The following is an 18748-nucleotide window of genomic DNA, read 5'->3' as shown; positions in this document are numbered from 1 at the left end:
ACTGGCGACCTCAGCATTTCCAGGTCCATGCTTTATCCACTGCGCCACCACAGGTCAGGCAGTCAAACAATTTTTGACAAGCATGCCAAGACTAATAGAACAGAATCATCTTTTCAACAAATGATGCTGGAAAAATGATCCACAAAGAAAAGAATGAAGGTGGATCATTACTATACGCCAGGGGTCCCCAAACTACGGCCCAAGGGCTGCATGTGACCCCCTGAGGCTATTTATCTGGCCTCCACCGCACTTCCAGAACGGGCACCTCTTTCATTGGTGGTCAGTAAGATGTCAGCATCCGCATCCTGTGCTCCTGGAGTACTGTATATGGCAGCGCTACAAAGCACGGTGTCGCTCACGTACAGTACTACTTCCGGTGATGCTGGAAGCATGCGTCATGGCTCCGGAAGCGCGTCATATCACTTGTTACGGCTAGCAGTGACAAATATGGAACCGGACATTAACCATCTCAGCCAAAAGCAGGCCCATAGTTCCCATTGAAATACTGGTCAGTTTGTTGATTTAAATTTACTTGTTCTTTATTTTAAATATTGTATTTGTTCCCGCTTTGTTTTTTTTACTTTAAAATAAGATATGTGCAGTGTGCACAGGGATTTGTTCATAGTTTTTTTTTATAGTCCGGCCCTCCAACAATCTTAAGGGACAGTGAACTGGCCCCCTGTGTAAAAAGTTTGGGGACCCCTGCTGTACGCCTTATACAAAAATTAACTCAAAATGTATCAAAGACAAACATAAGAGCTAAAATTATAAAACTCTTAGAAGCTTCATAACATTGGATTTGGCAGTGATTTCTTTCTTTTTGTATTTTTCATTTTATTTATTGATTTTAGAGAGAAGAAAGATACTGGGGGGGGCATCAACTCACAATAGTTGCTTCTTGTATGTGCCTTGACCAGGCAAGCCCGAGATTTTGAACTAGCAACCTCAGCAGGTCAATGCTATATTCACTACCTCACCACAGGTCAGGTCAGGGTTGGCAGTTATTTCTTGGATATGACACCAAAAGCAAAAGCAACAAAATAAAAAATAAATTGAGGCCTGGCCAGATAGTTCAGTTGGTTAGAGCCTCATTCCAAAGCACAGAGGTTGCAGGTTCAATCCCTGGTTGGGGTATATACAGGAACTGATGTTCTCTCTCTCTCTCTCTCTCTCTCTCTCTCAATCTATCTCTCTCTCCCTTCCTCTCTAGCTAAAATCAATCAATAATAAATAAATTGAACTTCATTAAAATTAAAAACTTTTGTGCCTCAAAGAACATTCATTATTCAGAGAGTGAAATGCGATTCACAGAACAGAAAATTTTTGCAAATCACGTATCTGTTAAGATCTAGAAATATAAAGAACTAAAATGCAACAATAAAAAACAAGCAATTAAAAAGTGGGCAAAGGCCCTGACCTGTGGTGGCGCAGTGGACCAAGCATCAACCTGAAAACACTGAGGTCGCTGGTTCAATACCCTGAGCTTGCCCGGTCAAGGCACATATGGGAGTTGATGCTTCCTGCTCCTCCCTCCCCCTTCTCTCTCTCTCTCTCTGTCTGTCCTCTCTAAAATGAATAAATAAATTTTTAAAAAAAAAGTGGGCAAAGGCCTGACCTGTGGTGGCGCAGTGGATAAAGCATCAACTTGGAAACACTGAGGTTGCCGATTCAAAACCCTGGCTTGCCTGGTCAAGGCACATATGAGAGTTGATGCTTCCTGCTCCTCCCCCTTCTCTTTCTCTCTCCCCCCCCCTAAAATGAATAAATAAATAAGAAATTTTAAAAATATATATTTAAAATAAAAAAATAAAAAGTGGGCAAATGGCCTGACCTGTGGTGGCGCAGTGGGATAAAGTGTCGACCTGGAACACTGAGGTCGCCGGTTCGAAACCTTGGGCTTGCCTGGTCAAGGCACATATGGGAGTTGATGCTTCCTGCTCCTCCCCCTTCTCTCTTTCTCTGTCTCTCTCTCTCACTCCTCTCTCTCTAAAAAAAAAATTCAATAAATAAAATATTTGGCCCTGGCCGGTTGGCTCAGCGGTAGAGCGTCGGCCTGGCGTGCGGGGGACCCGGGTTCGATTCCCGGCCAGGGCACATAGGAGAAGCGCCCATTTGCTTCTCCACCCCCTCCCCTCCTTCCTCTCTGTCTCTCTCTTCCCCTCCCGCAGCCAAGGCTCTATTGGAGCAAAGATGTCCCAGACGCTGGGGATGGCTCCTTGGCCTCTGCCCCAGGTGCTAGAGTGGCTCTGGTCTCGGCAGAGCGACCCCCCCCCCCCCCGAGGGGCAGAGCATCGCCTCCTGGTGGGCAGAGTGTCGCCCCTGGTGGGCGTGCCGGGTGGATCCCAGTCGGGCGCATGTGGGAATCTGTCTGACTGTCTCTCCCCGTTTCCAGCTTCAGAAAGATAAATAAATAAATAAATAAATGAAAAATAAAAATTAAAAAAAAAAGTGGGCAAAGGACTTAAATAAACATTTCTCTGAAGATATACAGATGGACAAACAAGCATGAGAGAAGAGGTTTAACACCATCAGTCATTAGGGAAATGCAAATCAACCACAGTGAGACACTACTGAGAACCCATGAGGATGGCTATTATTAAGAAAAGGAAAATAACAAGTGTTGGTGATGACACGGAGAGATTGGAGTACCTGTGCATTGGTGGTAGGAATGTAAAATGGTACAGCCACTGTGGAAAATGCTTTGGCAGCTCCTCAGAAAATATAAGTATAGAATTACCTTGTGATCCAGCAATTCTACTTCTAGGTATGTACACATCAAAGAATTGAAAATGAAGACTCAAATAGTTACTTGTATACCAATGTGCATAACAGCATTATTCACAATAGCCAAAAGGTGAAAACAACTCTTGTCCATAAATGGGTGAATGGATAAAGAAAATGTGGTATATATGCATACAATGGAATATTATTCAGTCTTATAAAGAAAATTCTGGCACATGCTACAACATGGATGAACCTTGAAAACATTATGCTAAATGAAATAAGCCAAATACAAAAGGACAAACAGACCAAGAGAATCGATTAGAGAACCCAAAAAATAAACCCTCACATACATGGGTCAAATAATTTTTGACAAGTGTGCCAAGACCATTTAATGAGAAAAGAACAGTCTTTTCAACAAATAATGCAATTTATATGGAACTCTGTAACTCCACTGATATGAAATCCCTAGAAGAGTCAGATTTATAAGACAGAAAATGGAATGGTGGGTGCTAGGGCCTGGGGCAGGGGGAAAGACGATAGTGTTTAATGGAGACAAAGTTTCAGTTTGAGAAGATGAGACATTTCTGGGGATGATGGTGGGTGGTGATAGCTGTTCAACAATGTGGGCGTACTTAATGATGCTGAATTGTACACTCAAAAATGGTTAAAGTGGTGATGGGTATGCAGTATAATTGAAGGACAAAATAACCTGGACTTGTTGATCTTTGAATATATGTAACCTGATTTACTGATGTCGCCCCATTAAAAAAATAAAATTATAATTAAAAAAAATGGTTAAAGTGGAAAATTTTATGTTATTTATATTTTACCACAATAAAAAAAACTTCATACATATGTACAATAAAAGCGGTGAGGCCCTGGCTGGTTGGCTCAGTGGTAGAGCATCGGCCTGGCATGCAGGAGTCCTGAGTTCGATTCCCGGCTGGGGCACACAGGAGAAGCGCCCATCTGCTTCCCCACCCCTCCCCCCCTCCTTCCTTTCTGTCTCTCTCTTCCCCTCCCTCAGCCAAGGCTCCATTGGAGCAAAAGTTGGCCCGGGCACTGAGGTTGGCTCTGTGGCCTCTGCCTCAGGTGCTAGAGTGGCTCTGGTCGCAACAGAACGGTGCCCCGGATGGGCAGAGCATCATCCCCTGGTGGGCGTGCCAGGTGGATCCCAATCAGGCGCATGTGGGAGTCTGTCTAACTGCCTCCCCGTTTCTGGCTTCGGAAAGATACAAAAAAAAAAAAAAAAGGCAGTGAATTTAATATACCACATTCTTTTTTTAAATTATTTTTATTTATTTATCCATTTTAGAGAAGAGAGAGAGAGAGAGAGAGAAGGGAGGAGGAGCAGGAAGCATCAACTCCCATATGTGCCTTGACCAGGCAAGCCCAGGGTTTTGAACCGGCGAACTCAGTGTTCCAGGTCGATGCGTGATCCACTGAGCCACCACGGGTCAGGCTAAAACCACATTCTTAAGGTGGAAAATGAGCTTGAGCCTTTGATAATAATGCCCACTTATTGAGCACCTGCAAAGTATTAGGTGCCAGGTTAGAACCTTTAAAGATATAGTAATAATAACAAAACACTGATTACTCACCGTGGCATTATCGAGTGCTTTATACACATGAACCTAGTATGTCTCCCACCAACTCTGTGAGTTGAGTTCTGTTAACATACTGGTTCAGTGAGAAGACAGGCACAGAGAGGTGGTGAGGGGTTGGTAACCTCATTGCCTGAGAATCATGTCCTGTCTCCTAAGGCCCAGCCTGGATATTTTGAGCTCTGCCAAGTGCAGGGAAGCTGTGAGAGGGAGTGGTTCATACCTATGTAGAGAGGACCCCTTCCCTGCCCCAGGAACTGAAGTGCAGAGTAGGGAAGGTGAGATCCAAGCCCCAAAGGGCAACCTAAGAGCATTTCAGGCAGTTACTGCAGCCCCAGAAGACTCAACTCACTATACGCAGGAGCCCAGAGGAAGGAATGGGAAGAGGCTCCCTGGGGCCCCACTGTTTGTGTTTGAGGCTGCAGAAGAGCAGATGGGAGATTAGGTCTGTTGAATTGCAGCCTGAGAGTGAGGGGGTCTTAGCTACCCCCCAGAATCAGACCCCAGACTCTGGGGAGTCACCCCTCCCTGGCCTGCTGCTGCTCAAGGTGACCCAAAATCAGACTAGAGGCTGCACTAGAGATGTCCCAATGGGACCCAAAGTCACAAACTAGAGTCAAGGACAGCCAACAGGCCCTGACATCACAACCACATGCTCAGACACTCTAACAGAAAGGAAATGACCTGCCCAAGACTTCCCCTGGAATAGGCTGACTACTTGGCATTCTCAGGTGAAGTTGCTACCTATCTCTACCCCCTGGGGCCTCTACTCCTGTCCTGGGCTTTTGAGCATCAAATTAGGCCTCTGGAGGACTGTGCAGCCCAGGGCCAGATCCAGGCTTTAGAGAGTTCTGCTGCAGGGACCAACTGGAAAACAAACAAGCTGGGGTGAAGGTGGGGATGTGGCAATGAAAAGGGACATGTTCCAGTTGGTAAAAATCCTAACAACAATGAAAGTAACCAACTACTCTGGAATGCCACATGCTAGGCATGGTACTATGCCTGGACACACATTCATCCACATTTTCTAGAGAGAGAGGGAGAGCGAAACTGAGACATAGAGGGTATGAAAAATGTGGCTAGTGGTAGAACAAGGATGCAAACCCAGGGAGCCAGGCTAGAAAGCTGCAAACTAAATCAATGGTGTCTGTCTCTCCCCAGGCAGGCCTGGCATCTCCCCAGATTCGGCCCCACTCAAACTGACGCCCTTGTAGGAGGTGCCAGGCAGCCTTTATGGAAAGGCCTGGCATTTGCTTTGTGAAGGTCACACTGAGGTAAAGGGCAGGTGATGGTGTGTGTCTGCCAGACAGGCGCATGGTGCCAGGTGACACAGTTGTTAGTGGGGTTAAATGTACAAGGAGGGTCTGTGCATCTGTGTGCTGAGGTGGTATTCAGGGGCACCCATGTGCATGTAGGTTGTCTGTGTGGATTTACACATCTGTGTGTGTGAGTGGGGTCTGGGGGTTCCCAGTGCCTATGTGATTCTGTGTCTTTGAGTGTGAGTTTGTGAGGGTGTACCTGTGTGCCACACACATGTGCTAAAACTGTCCCTGACTCTTGAGTGGGGATGAGATGTGTTCAGCCCTGTGCAGGTGGGAATCGGGCTTGGGTGTGTGCTGCAGTGAGTGTGTTTCTGCAGGCAGTGCAGTGTATACAATGCTGTGGAAGGCCAGGGTTTCTGTGGTCTGTGTATCACGGTGGCCATGGGTCAACTGCGGTGTTCTCTTTGTGTCCCCACCAGCAAGGAGACCCTGATTACCCTGTGTGTGTGTCTTTGTTGGGGAGTATGTGTGTGTACAGGTGTCTGAAGGGGATCAAGAACATGGTGGAGTACCCCAAGAATTCCAAATACCTAAAGGCCACTTCTCTGTCCCACCATTGTCCAATAGATTTTAACTACCCCCCCCCCAGGAGTTCCAGCAGGAACCTCCTCCCCACACCCACCCTGGCTTGGTTTTCAGCCTGGCAGCCCCAGCAAGGAGGGAGGAACGGTAAAGCATGAGACGCGGGTGGCCTGGGAGTGGAGCCCAGGTGACGCTGGACACTCATACTTGCTGCCAGGGTGAGTGCCAGAAGCTCAGATTAAAAGGCACAAAGAGGGCGAAGGGATCCTATCTTGGGTAGGCAGTTAGGGGGCAGGGCCCAGCACCCATTTTCAGAGCCACCATCTGCCGTAAGCCCTCAGAAGCATTCAGACGTTTAGGACCAGGGAAAGGAGTGAGGCTCCAGGCAGACCTTAAAAACCACTTTAGAGATTTCCCAAGGCAGACTCGGCACCCCCACCAGCACAGCCAAAGCCCTCTGGTGGAAAAGGAAGGGACTGGCTAGGAGCCACCCACCTGACAGATCTGCCTGGAGGATGCCAACAGGTGTCCTCGTCGCTGAAGAAGTGGACCAGGGATTCGGGGTCCGCGGGGGGCAGTGATAGGGCAGGGGGCCGGGGCCGGCCCGGCGGGCTGCACTGGAACGCATGGGTGCCAAGCGCCCTCCAGGCACGCATGGGGACAGCTACACGCACCGCGGTCTGGCGTGCACTGTTCACCAGGCCCGAGGTATCTGCTGCCGCCCTTGGCAGCGCCGCTCCACGCTCCACACCCGCCCTCCTGCTGACTCCCCAGGCCATGGGCGTTCGGGCGTTCTCTAGTCCGCAGGGCTGGCGCAGGCTCCGCGCCTGCTGCCTCCTGTGGGGCCTTGCAGAACTCTGCGCACACTTCCCGCCTGCCTCCCTTTTCCCAGGCTGGGGGAGGGCGGGTAGTTCCCCAAGCTCTGGTTTCCCAGGCTCTGGGCCCACCGCCACCCACCCCACCCCCCGCCCCCGTTTCTGTCCCCGCCTTCACCCCCTCCCCATCCTGACGTTGAGCTGGGCCCGCTGGAAGTCTCCGAGCGCTGTGCGCTCCTGGAGGGACGAGACGCCCTCGCGGGCGGCGGCGGAGTGCGCGGTCCGGTGGCAAAAACCCGGGGGAGGGACGACGGTTGCCAGGGAGGTAGAGCTGGGGGACGGAACAGAGACAGGAGAGACATAGACATAGAGAGAAACCAGAGAAAGGCACTGATTTCCCGTCCCACTCCCACTCCCTCCTCGGCCCCACGCGGGGCTCCAGAGGCCCCGACCCCCCTCTTTTCTCCCTGCCGGGTCTCTTCCGCTGGGTCCACGTCCCGTCCCCGCAGTGCCCTCTCCCAGTCATCGTCTCCGGTCTCTGGTTCTAAACAAGTGTGTACAGAGAGTAGGGGTAAAGCGACCAGCAGAAGACGCTCTCCTGGGTTCGGAGAAACCCTCGCTAGCCAGTGCCCACCTCCGTTTCCAGGGAGGGACACTGGGAAGCCAGATCGGATGTGGCCGCCAGGTGCCAGCCCCTGCAGCCCACCCGGGTATGACCAGGAAGGGAACTTCCATTTGCCCTCCGTGTCAGGTGCACAAGGTGATCAGCAAGCCTCCTGGCAAAGCAAACCCAAGTGCATCGCTGACCCCTTTCACAGGCCGTTAGACCGAGGCCGACATAACTGAATACGCGTCCTCAGATCACCCTGGGTGGCAGGTTGGCCTCGCTCCCCCAAAGCCTGACCGCAGACTCAGGTCTGCACAGGAAGTGAAAGGAACATAGGGTTTATTGAACGCCTGCTGCATGCTCTATCAGATGTCTCCACGGCAATCCTGGCGGGTAGAGATGATTTTTTTTTATCGTTGCATTGTGACGGAAAAGTGAGACTGGGCAGGGCCAGCTACGAACTCCAGACACTGACGCGCTCCAGGTGGCCAGAAGAGACTCGAATGCACGGCCACCTGGGCGCACTTACCTAGCCCACGCCCGGCGGCCAAAATCCTGGAAGCTGCGGAGAAGCCGAAGGCTCCTGCAGAAAGTTGGGGACAGGCTGGCGAAGAAGACGGGCGAGGAGGGCGGCGAACGTGGCCAGCGGGGCGCGTGCGGGGCCCGGGGCTCCGACAGGAACGCCTCGTCCTCGCCCGCCGCCGCGGGGAAGGCCTCCAGCTGCAGCTCGGGGATACAGCCCAGGCGGCGTGGCCGCGCCATGGCCGCGGGGAAAGCGGGGCGGCCCGCCTCTTTGGGCACTGCGGAGCAGCGCCGCCAGCCCCGCGCGGCCCACCCAGGCCGGCCGCCCAGCCCTGGGGCCACCGGCCGCACCCCGCGGGGCAACCGTGGCCCTTCCGGCTTCGCGTTGGGGCCGCCCCTGGGGGCGGGGCAGGGTTGGGACGCCTTAGGGTTGTGGCGGGACACCCCACAGACCTCCCCCCCTCCGCAGTCCTTCTGACGTCCTCACAATCTCCGGAAGCCTCTCTACAAACACCTGGTAAGCCCCAAAAAGCTCTAGGTCGCTTTCACAACCTCCATGGTGTTGAGAGGCCCCACAGACCTCAGAAGTCCTCACTATCCCAGGGAGTGCCTCTACTATCCCTGAGATGCCCCACACAACCCAAGGATACCCCCAAATCCCTGGATTCTGAGGGACCCACACACACCACAGGACACTCCCATAGCTCCCCAGATGTCCTAGTAGTGTCCTCATCCTTACTGAGACATCCCTACAAACCTTAATCCCAGGATGCACCTACAGATGACAGCAATGCTCTGAGAACCCACAAGAAACCCCTTCATCTAGATCCCAGGACCACTGCTACTGTTCTTCATATGTCCCCCATGACCCCTAGGGCACTCCGACCACACTCCAGTCCTGCAGAGACACCCCTGCCCCAGTACTGCTGGCATTCCCCACAGTGACAAGCCATTCCCACAGACATGGGCATGAGGGCCCCCAAAGCCTAGGGTCCCTCACACACCTCAAGAAGGCTTCCAGTCCCTCAGAAGTCCTCCAAACCCTGCGTGGCTCCACAGCATCCTTGAGATGCTCCTGCAAATGCAGAGACCCCCAGCATAGTCTCATGGGTGCCTTCAGACTCACGGGATGCTCTCATAACATGGAAGTGCCACCAAAAATCCTGGGGTGCCCCATAAGCCAACTAGATACCTCATAACTCCTAAGACAGTTCTACAACCCTAGGCTACTCCTAGAATAAAAGATGCACCCACAATCCTTAGTAGCTCCCCAGAATACTGCACAGCTTCTGAGACATGCCTTACAACTCTTAGATATACCTTGGAGATCTGAGTGTGCTCAGGGACCCAAGACACTCCTTAGAATCTAGAATTGGGACCCCTGCAGCTCGTGAGGTGGTTTCAAGAACCCAATCTCCTCTCAGTGCTGACTCCTGCACAGGAACAAGAATACACAGTCATAAAGACTTTCTGGGTCCCCCAGAGTGGCTCTGCTGTCTAATCACTATAACTCTGGGGGGCACTATCCCCCTTCACAGATAAGGAAACTAAGACTTAGAGAGGTGAACACCCTTGAATAAAGTTAGCCAGCTGGTTATAATTCTGGAGCTTACTCCATTCAACCAGTTAGTGGCTTTTAGGGGTTAGGAAAGGGGGAAAATCTTGTTTTAAATAAAAATAGGTAAATCTCGCCTGACCTGTGGTGATGCAGTAGGATAAAGCACATCGACCTGGAAGTGCTGAGATCGCTGGTTCGAAACCCTGGGCTTGCCTGGTCAAGGCACATATGGGAGTTGATGATTCCAGCTTCTCCCCCCCTTCTCTCTCTCTGTCTCTCCTCTCTCCTCTCTCTCTCTCTCTCTCTCTCTCTCTCTCTGTCTCTCCCTCTCCTCTCTAAAATGAATAAAAAAAATAGGTAAATCTCTTCTTTAGGGTACCACCTCTGTACAGATCTTTCTACCTGTTGGCTCTGCTGTCATAGGACCCAGAGTCAGATGGTCCAGGCTTAAGTCTGGCCACTGGCACTTAGTCATTTGACCCTGGGATAGTCACTTCATTTCACTGGCTCTCAGTTTTCCCACTTGTAAAGTGGGTATAATATATATTATGCATCTCATGGATGGACACTTAATAGGCTCAGAAAAATGGATGCAGTAAGCACTCACTCTGAATGTTAGTTGTGATTATTATTATTTGACAAAACATTTATGAAGATCTTATAATGTGCCAGACACTGTACTAGCCAGAGGACACAAATGATGACAGTGATGATGATCACAGACCTTCGGATTGCTTCCTGAGGTTCAGCACCTGTAGCTATGATCTCATTTAATCCTCACAAAACACCTGCAAAGAGATACTAGTGTTGTCCCCATTTTACAGATGGGAAAACTAAGTCTTAGAGAGACACAACTTGCTCATAGTCACACAGATCCAGGCTCTAGACCAGTGTTGGTCACTCTGTATTTCATTATTGCCTCCCTAAGGAGTAGTTTTTTAAATAAAAATCTCCCTCATCACCTCCTCCATGAAATGTCAATACCACAGCTATTCTGTATGTTTGTTTACATACGGTGTGTATATGGGAGCTTTGTACAGAAACATTTTTTGTGTGTGACAGAGACAGAGAGTGGAACAGATAGGGACAGACAGACATGAAGGGAGAGATGAGAAGCATCAATTCTTCATTGCGGCTCTTTGTCCCAGCTCCTTAGTTGTTCATTGATTGCTTTCTCGTATGTGCTTTGACCAGGGGGCTACAGCAGAGCAAGTGACCCCTTGCTCAAGCCAGCAAACTTTGGGCTCACACCAGCGACCTTGGGCTTCAAGCCAGTGATCTTTGGACTCAAGCCAGCGACCCCGCGCTCAAGCTGGTGAACCTGCGCTCAAGCCAGATGAGCCTGTGCTCAAGCCGCAACCTTGGGATTTTTTTATTTTTTTGTATTTTTCTGAAGTTGGAAACGGGGAGGCAGTCAGACAGTCTCCCGCATGAGCCAGACTGGGATCCACCCGACATGCCCACCAGGGGGCGATGCTCTGTTGTGACCAGAGCCATTCTAGCACCTGAGGCAGAGGCCACCGAGCCATCCTCAGCGCCTGGGCCAACTTTGCTCCAATGGAGCCTTGGCTGCGGGAGGGGAAGAGAGAGACAGAGAAGAAGGAGAGGGGGAGGGGTGGAGAAGCAGATGGGCGCTTCTCCTGTGTGCCCTGGCCGGAAATCGAACCCAGGACTCCTGCACACCAGGTCAATGCTCTACCACTGAGCCAACCGGCCAGGGCCTAACCTCAGGATTTTGAACCTGGATCTTCTGCATCCCAGTCCAATGAATGCTCTATCCACTGCACCACTGCCTGGTCAGGCCATAAACATTTTTTTTACACATCCACCCCAAGAAAGCAAATTTTGCACCCATGAAGATGACACCACCTCATTGGAAATGCATGGTTTCCCCACCTGGGCACTATTGGCATTTGGCATCTGATAATCTTTTGTCCTGGGGGGCAGTCCTGTACACTCCGTAGCAGTAGCAGAATCCTGGCCTCTACTTACTAGATGACAGTAGCACCCCCTCAGTCATGACAACTAAATGTCTCCAATCATTGCCACCTTTCCCCTGGGGAAACAGATTTGCTCCCAGGTGAGAACTCCTGCTCTAAACCCATTAATATCCATCACTGGTTGCCAGGACCTCTTGGTCCAAGTACAAAGAGAAAGGAAGGACATTCACATTTATCTGAATTGTTTTGCTAATTGATTATTATTTTTTTTTTTAGAATGAGAGAGAAAGGAAGGCAGCAAGAGAGGGGAAGGAGAGAGGAGAAACATCAATTCTTAGTTACTTCACTTTAGTTGTTCATTGATTGCTTCATTTTTTTTAAAGATTTTATTTATTGAGCCTGACTTATGGTGGCACAGTGGATAAAGTGTTGACCTCAGCATTTCAGGTCGATGCTTTTATCCACTATGCTGCCACAGGTCAGATTTTGTTTTTTCTCTTCTTCTTGAACGTGCCTTGACCTGGGGCTCAGGCTGAGCCAGTGACCCCATGCTCAAGCCAGTGACCTTGGGCTCATGCCAGCGACCTTGGGATCATGTAGATCAGTGGTCCCCAATCCCCGGGCCACAGACTGGTACCAGTCCGTGGGCCATTTGGTACCGGTCCACAGAGAAAGAATAAATAATTTACATTATTTCCGTTTTATTTATATTTAAGTCTGAACGATGTTTTATTTTATTTTTTATTTTATTATTATTTTTTTTCTGAAGCTGGAAACGGGGAGAGACAGTCAGACAGACTCCCGCATGCTCCCGAACGGGATCCACCCGGCACGCCCACCAGGGGGCGACGCTCTGCCCACCAGGGGGCGATGCTCTGCCCCTCTGGGGCATCGCTCTGTTGCGACCAGAGCCACTCCAGCGCCTGGGGCAGAGGCCAAGGAGCCATCCCCAGCGCCGGGGCCATCTTTGCTCCAATGGAGTCTCAGCTGCGGGAGGGGAAGAGAGAGACAGAGAGGAAGGGGAGGGGGAGGGGTGGAGAAGCAGATGGGCGCCTCTCCTGTGTGCCCTGGCCGGGAATCGAACCCGGGACTTCTGCACGCCAGGCCGACACTCTACCACTGAGCCAACTGGCCAGGGCCCGATGTTTTATTTTTAAAAAATGACCAGGCCTGACCTGTGGTGGGGCAGTGAATAAAGCATCGACCTGGAAATACTGAGGTCACCAGTTCGAAACCCTGGGTTTGCCTGGTCAAGGCACATATGGGAGTTGATGCTTCTGGCTCCTCCCTCTTCTCTCTCTCTGTCTCTCTCTCCTCTCTGTCTCTCTCTCCTCTCTAAAAATGAAAGATAAATAAATTAAAAAAAAATGACCAGATTCCCTCTGTTATATCCGTCTAAGACTCACTCTTGATGCTTGTCTTGGTCACGTGATACATTTTCCGTCCCACCCTAAAGGCCAGTCTGTGAAAATATTTTCTGACATTAAACCAGTCCGTGGCCCAAAAAAGATTGGGGACCACTGATGTAGATAATCCCATGTTCAAAACAGCAACCCTGTGCCTGACCATGCGGTGGCGCAGTGGATAGAGTGTTGGACTGGGATGCGGAGGACCCATGTTTGAAAGCTTGAGCGTGGATTCATCTGGTTTGAGCAAAGCTCACCAGCTTGAGCCCAAGGTTGCTGGCTTGAGCAAGGGGTTACTCGGTCTGCTGTAGTCCCACGGTCAAGGCACATATGAGAAAGCAATCATTGAACAACTAAAAAAGTGTCACAATGAGAAATTGATGCTTCTCATCTCTCTCCCTTCCTGTCTGTCTGTCTGTCCCTATCTAACCCTCTCTCTGACTCTTGCTCTGTCTCTGTTAAAAATAAACAAAACAAAACAAAACAAAAACACAGCAACCCTGTGCTCAAGCCATCAATCTTGGAGTTTCAAACCAGGGTCCTCAGCATCCCAGGTCAATGCTCTATCCAGTGCTCCACTGGTTGAGCCTCTGAATTGTTTTTGCTGATTCTTTACATCAGACTTTGGGAATAGGTTCTTTACAGGCCCATTTCAGAGATGAGAAAGCCAAGGTCCAGAGAAGGAAGTGACTTGGCCTTCAGCTAGGAAGGAAAATACCTGTGTTATAAATCCAGTTCTCTGGCTCCAGCCAACTGAACTTTATCCCTTTCTAGGAAGTCAAATGTAAACTGAGGCCTAAAACTAACCTTGACCATGGCCTACAAGGCCCTACATGAGCTGCCCCATCGCCTCCTTGCCTCATATCCCTTCACTCACCCCTTGCTCACTCTGCGCTGAACACGCTTGCCTCCCTACTTCTCCTCCAACATATTTTTTTAAAATTCATTTTAGAGAGGAGAGGGAGAAACAGAGAGAGAAAAGGGGGGGGAGCTGGAAGCATCAACTCCCATATATGCCTTGACCAGGCAAGCCCAGGGTTTTGAACCGGCGACCTCAGCATTTCCAGGTCGACGCTTTATCCACTGCACCACCACAAGTCAGGCATCTCCTCCAACATATTAAACACACTCCTACCTCAGGGCCTTTGCACTGGCTGTTCCCTCTGCTTATTACCCTCATCCTTCAGATACCCACATACCATCCCCTCTCACTTCATCTAGGTCTGTGCTCGAATACCATCCCCTTAGCAGCAAAAATCCCAGTCCTTGGAGCCCAATAACTGGGACAGGAGAAAAAGAAGGACCCTGGGGACAGGGAAGGCTCATCTGGTGTGCGCAAAAACTCACCAGCTTGGACCCAAGGTCGCTGGCTGGAGCAAGGGGTTACTCGGTCTGCTGAAGGCCCACGGTCAAGGCACATATGAGAAAGCAATCAATGAACAACTAAGGTGTCACAATGCGCAACAAAAAACTAATGATTGATGCTTCTCATCTCTCTCTGTCCCTGTCTATTCCTGTCTCTGACTCTCTGTCTCTATAAAAAAATAAAATAGCCTGACCAGGTGGTGGCGCAGTGGATAGAGCGTCGGACTGGGATGCGGAAGGACCCAGGTTCGAGACCCTGAGGTCGCCAGCTTGAGCGCGGGCTCATCTGGCTTGAGCAAAGAGCTCATCAGCTTGGACCCAAGGTCGCTGGCTCCAGCAGGGGGTTACTCGGTCTGCTGAAGGCCCACGGTCAAGGCACATGTGAGAAAGCAATCAATGAACAACTAGGAAGTCACAACGCGCAACGAGAAACTGATGATTGATGCTTCTCATCTCTCTCCGTTCCTGTCTGTCTGTCCCTGTCTATCTCTGCCTCTGTAAAAAACAAACAAACAAACAAAAACGAAAACAAAAAAAACTCCACCAGCTCCTGGTTGTCCAGTCCTGATGTCAGCCATCTCAGCCTTACCACAACCCTAGGATGGGCAGATCTTCTTCAGCTTGGTATACTGATGAGAAAACTGAGGTACAGGGAAGTCTGGTCGCTCGCCCCAGGTCACACAGACAGTAAATGGGCAGTAAAGGGGCACAATCTGAATCTCACTCACTGGTCTGGAGCTGAGGAGGCCTAGTTTTTAACTTCAATTCTGCCCCTCTTGGCTGTGTGACTTTGAGCAGGCCTCTTCATCTCTGTTTCCTTAGCAGGAATGGAAAGCCAAAGATGCTGGTTGTAAAAAACGCAGGTTCGTGTTACAAGGCCTAGACATGCAAGTCCACGGAGCCCAGACGGGAACTCCGCGATCTCAACTTTTCCACCAAATTCCTCTCTATCCGCCAGGCGGCGGTCTCCAACGCGTCCGGCTGGGGTTGGTGGCCTGGTCCCAATACACCTGGGGAAGGCGCAGACCTCGTCCATAGCGGTCGGTTGGCTGGCGTGGCGCCCGCATTCCAAGGCGCTCAATAAGCATGAATAACACCCGACCCCCGGCAGTGAGGGCTGCGGCGTCTTTGCTCTGCTCTGAGAAAAGTCCCGGAGGCAGATCCCGACTCCCAGTGCACATTTAGCCTGTGCCATTTTCCTTGTCCAATAGGGGGCGCGCGGAGACACCCGCTCCCAGTACACAACCAGGAGCATAGGAGCGCCAAAGACAAAAGGAGAGGCGAGGATCCAAATGGGCAGAGATCATCAGCCAGAGAAAGACCCCAGTCCGGCTGCCTCCACCCCCTCCTAGAGCCAGGCAGGATTTGAGGGTCCAAAGTGGGGCAGTGGGGAGACGAAATGTTGGCTCATCCGCAATTAAGGCAAGACCCCCACCCCCAACCTCACCACTAGAGTCCTCTTCCTCACGCTCCATCTGCCTCATGACAGATCGTGGCGGTACCATGACTCAGCTCCGCAAGGCGCCAGGAGCGCAGGCTCATACATTCCCAGGTCCCGTGGGGGGGGGGGGGGGGGAAGCGGGGGGGGGGGGGGGGGGGGAGGAGGGGTTAAGATGCCATCTCGGATGGGGAGCAGTGCCCTTTCTCTGGGGGTTCCTATGACTCAAGTCTGGAGAGTTCTCTAGACCCTCTTTTTTTGGGGGGTTGCATGAACTCCAACATGGGAAACTCTGGAACCCTCTGTGTAAACTAGTAGAGTCCCTTTCTGGAGAACTAGGCTGGCAGAATGCACCACTCTAAAAGGCAGGGTGCCCATTGGCGGCCTCTCAGTTCCCCCTTCCTCCTTCTGCCTGGGAGTGGGGGGAGGATGCTGGCACCAGTGCCCCCCATCCTACCACAGCCCCTAATAGCTACACAGGCCACCGCGAAACAGAAACCTGAGCCCCTGCGGAATGTGGTTGAGGGTCTTGTTTTTCCTTCCCATCCTGCAGAAGCAGGGTCTAGGCGGGCCCCACCTCTACTCCAGAATCCAGGTACCTGAATGACTAGCAACTGAGCACTCACGCACTCACTTTTTACCCAAATCCCCAATCTCACAGAACTTTTAAACTGACCCCCATAGCGCAGTACTGACAACAGCGCCACTTTACAAATGGGGAAGCGAAGGCTCAGTGAGGCCTTGTGCCAGGACACACAGGCATCAGATAGACCTGTGCTGGAATCTCAGCTCTGTCATTTCATGATTGTGTGAGTGTGGGCAAGAAGAAGGGTCTTTGCCCCTCTGAGCCCTCAGTTTCCCCATCTGTCCAACAAGAATACCTCACAAGTCACTGGGAATGAGGACTTGTGGATAGTTCCCCCACATGGAGCCTGAGAGTCAGCTATTATAGATACTACTATGATAATGATGATTATTACCACTCAGCCACTGTGCCCCAAGAATGAGTACCCCAGAGACCAGGCTGGGAAATCCTTGGGGCCTTGAAAAGAGTTAAAGTACAGTTCCTATTGCACCCCACCCCCGCCCTGTTCTCTTCGGACAGTGACCTGGCATGCTGCCCTTGGTCTTGGCATTTCCTGTTGATTCCAGCTTTATTTTTCCTTCAGCTCCTCTCCAGTTCCCTCTGGGAAACAGCAGGCTATTTGTGAGGGGCTGCCGGTGGGGGAAGGGGTTCTGGGGCTGGATGTGTGCCGAAAAGAGGTAGCCTAGAGGCTGTGGTACCTGCTGGAGGTCCCCAGAGCTAGAATAGTAGGGTCACGGCCTAAAAGGGCCTCCCATGGGAACTCCAGAGTGAGAGGCTGAATCTTAGTGATGTTCAAGCAGAGTAGCACCCATAGGGCCCAGGTAAAGCACACAGTCAAAGCCATCAGTCACACATGTCACCAGAGCACACACAGGTGGACCTCAAGCACCACTGGAACACCAGGTGGTTAGAGGACAAGCATGCCAGGCAGACAGGAACACACCTGAAAGTCAGAGCACTGACTCCCAGACACCAGGTAGCCAAGAGCACGTCAGAATGTCTCAATCTCAGTTTCTCAGGGAGAATTGAGTACTGCTGACACAATCACATTGTCGAGGGAGTGTACACATCATAATGCTACTGTCATAGTCACTGTCCCAGCGGCACACATAGTCACCGTTATGACCACTGTCCTGGGAGCTGGCCAACTCACTCTATCACAATCACAGCATCCCAACACCACATACAGTTACCAACACAATCACAACATCGTGGTAGCACATATAACCACATAGTCACAGTATTCCAGTAGTCACAGTCACAATCACTGTTCCAGAGGCACACAGTCACAAAATCACTATCCTGGGAACACACACAGTCCCACCGACACAACACTGTTCCTGAAACACAGTCTCCATGTTATCATGACAGGACTCAACCAAGACAGCCACAGCTGGTCATACCCCAACAGCTGAAGAGCTGAAGCAAAGTCAGATCAGTGAGAGGATACAGTCAGAGCCAGCCCAACACACCCCCTTACTAACACTGTCACTTGGGGAGGCAGGGAATCCTCCCCCCTGTGCTGGAACTGTGCGCGCACTGGACCCTGCTCCCCCCTCTGTGCAGCTGCAGAACCCTAACTCTCTCTTGCATTGAGAAGGGTGCTCCACCTAGCACACAGTCCCCCAACACAGTGCTCTTCAAAGAGGCTCTCTCTGGATTTCTAACTCCAGCTGCTTCAGAGTGAGGTCACAAATGCCCCCCACATCCCATATAGTCCTCCACCACTTAGAAGAACCCTAAGAGCCCCTCAGCCTGGAAGAAACACTGGTTCTAGCAGGTGCCTCCCTAAAGAGTGCCCCCTAGGACACCCTCACACTATTAATCTAGCTTTCAATACAGTGCTTCCAGCTGTACCCAGCCGAGCCACTGTCTACTTGTCACCAATTAGGGATCTAGACCCTTAAAGTTACAGTCCTCAATCCATATCCCATTAATGCCACAGGCAGCATGAAGCCCCCTAAGTCGACCTCAGGATGGTGTCACTAGAAAGCTTCGAGTCTAGTGCACTATTATAAATTCACCCACGCCTGGCTCTGGCCGGTTGACTCAGCAGTGGAGCATCAGCCTAGCGTACAGAAGTCCCAGGTTCAATTCCCCGTCAGGGCACACAGGAGAAGCACCCATCTGCTCTCCACCCTTCCCCCTCTCCTTTTTCTCTATCTTTCACTTCCCCACCCACAGCCAAGGCTCCATTGGAGCAAAGTTGGCCCCGGCGCTGAGGACTGCTCCATGGCCTACGCCTCAGGAGCTAGAATGGCTCTGGCCGCAATGGAGCAACAACCCAGATGGGCAGAGCATTCCCCCCCTGGTGGGCTTGCCAGGTGGATCCCGGTCAG

At 51.1% G+C, this 18748-nt stretch overlaps 1 protein-coding gene across 7 annotated transcripts in view; it reads right to left on the bottom strand.

Moving 5' to 3' along the window:
* PDE4A (phosphodiesterase 4A) overlaps positions 1 to 18748 on the bottom strand; it is a 50153-nt gene that overhangs the window by 27837 nt on the left and 3568 nt on the right. For 2 of the 7 annotated variants that reach the window (XM_066273234.1, XM_066273262.1), the window contains exon 1: positions 6668 to 7103. The exons of 3 other annotated variants lie outside the window; for them this stretch is intronic. In XM_066273234.1, coding sequence (XP_066129331.1) covers positions 6668 to 6951 — 284 coding nt within the window. In that variant the 5' untranslated portion in view covers positions 6952 to 7103. Of the gene's footprint in view, positions 1 to 6667; positions 7104 to 8123; positions 8487 to 18748 lie in introns of those variants that run through there. 2 more of the 7 variants (XM_066273252.1, XM_066273280.1) reach the window with 2 other exon arrangements.

The sequence above is a fragment of the Saccopteryx bilineata genome, chromosome 1 (assembly GCF_036850765.1).
Source record: "Saccopteryx bilineata isolate mSacBil1 chromosome 1, mSacBil1_pri_phased_curated, whole genome shotgun sequence".
NCBI classification, from domain to species: domain Eukaryota; kingdom Metazoa; phylum Chordata; class Mammalia; order Chiroptera; family Emballonuridae; genus Saccopteryx; species Saccopteryx bilineata.
The sequence above is the reverse complement of the archived record's forward strand: the minus strand, read 5'-3'. Positions and strand labels throughout refer to the sequence as shown.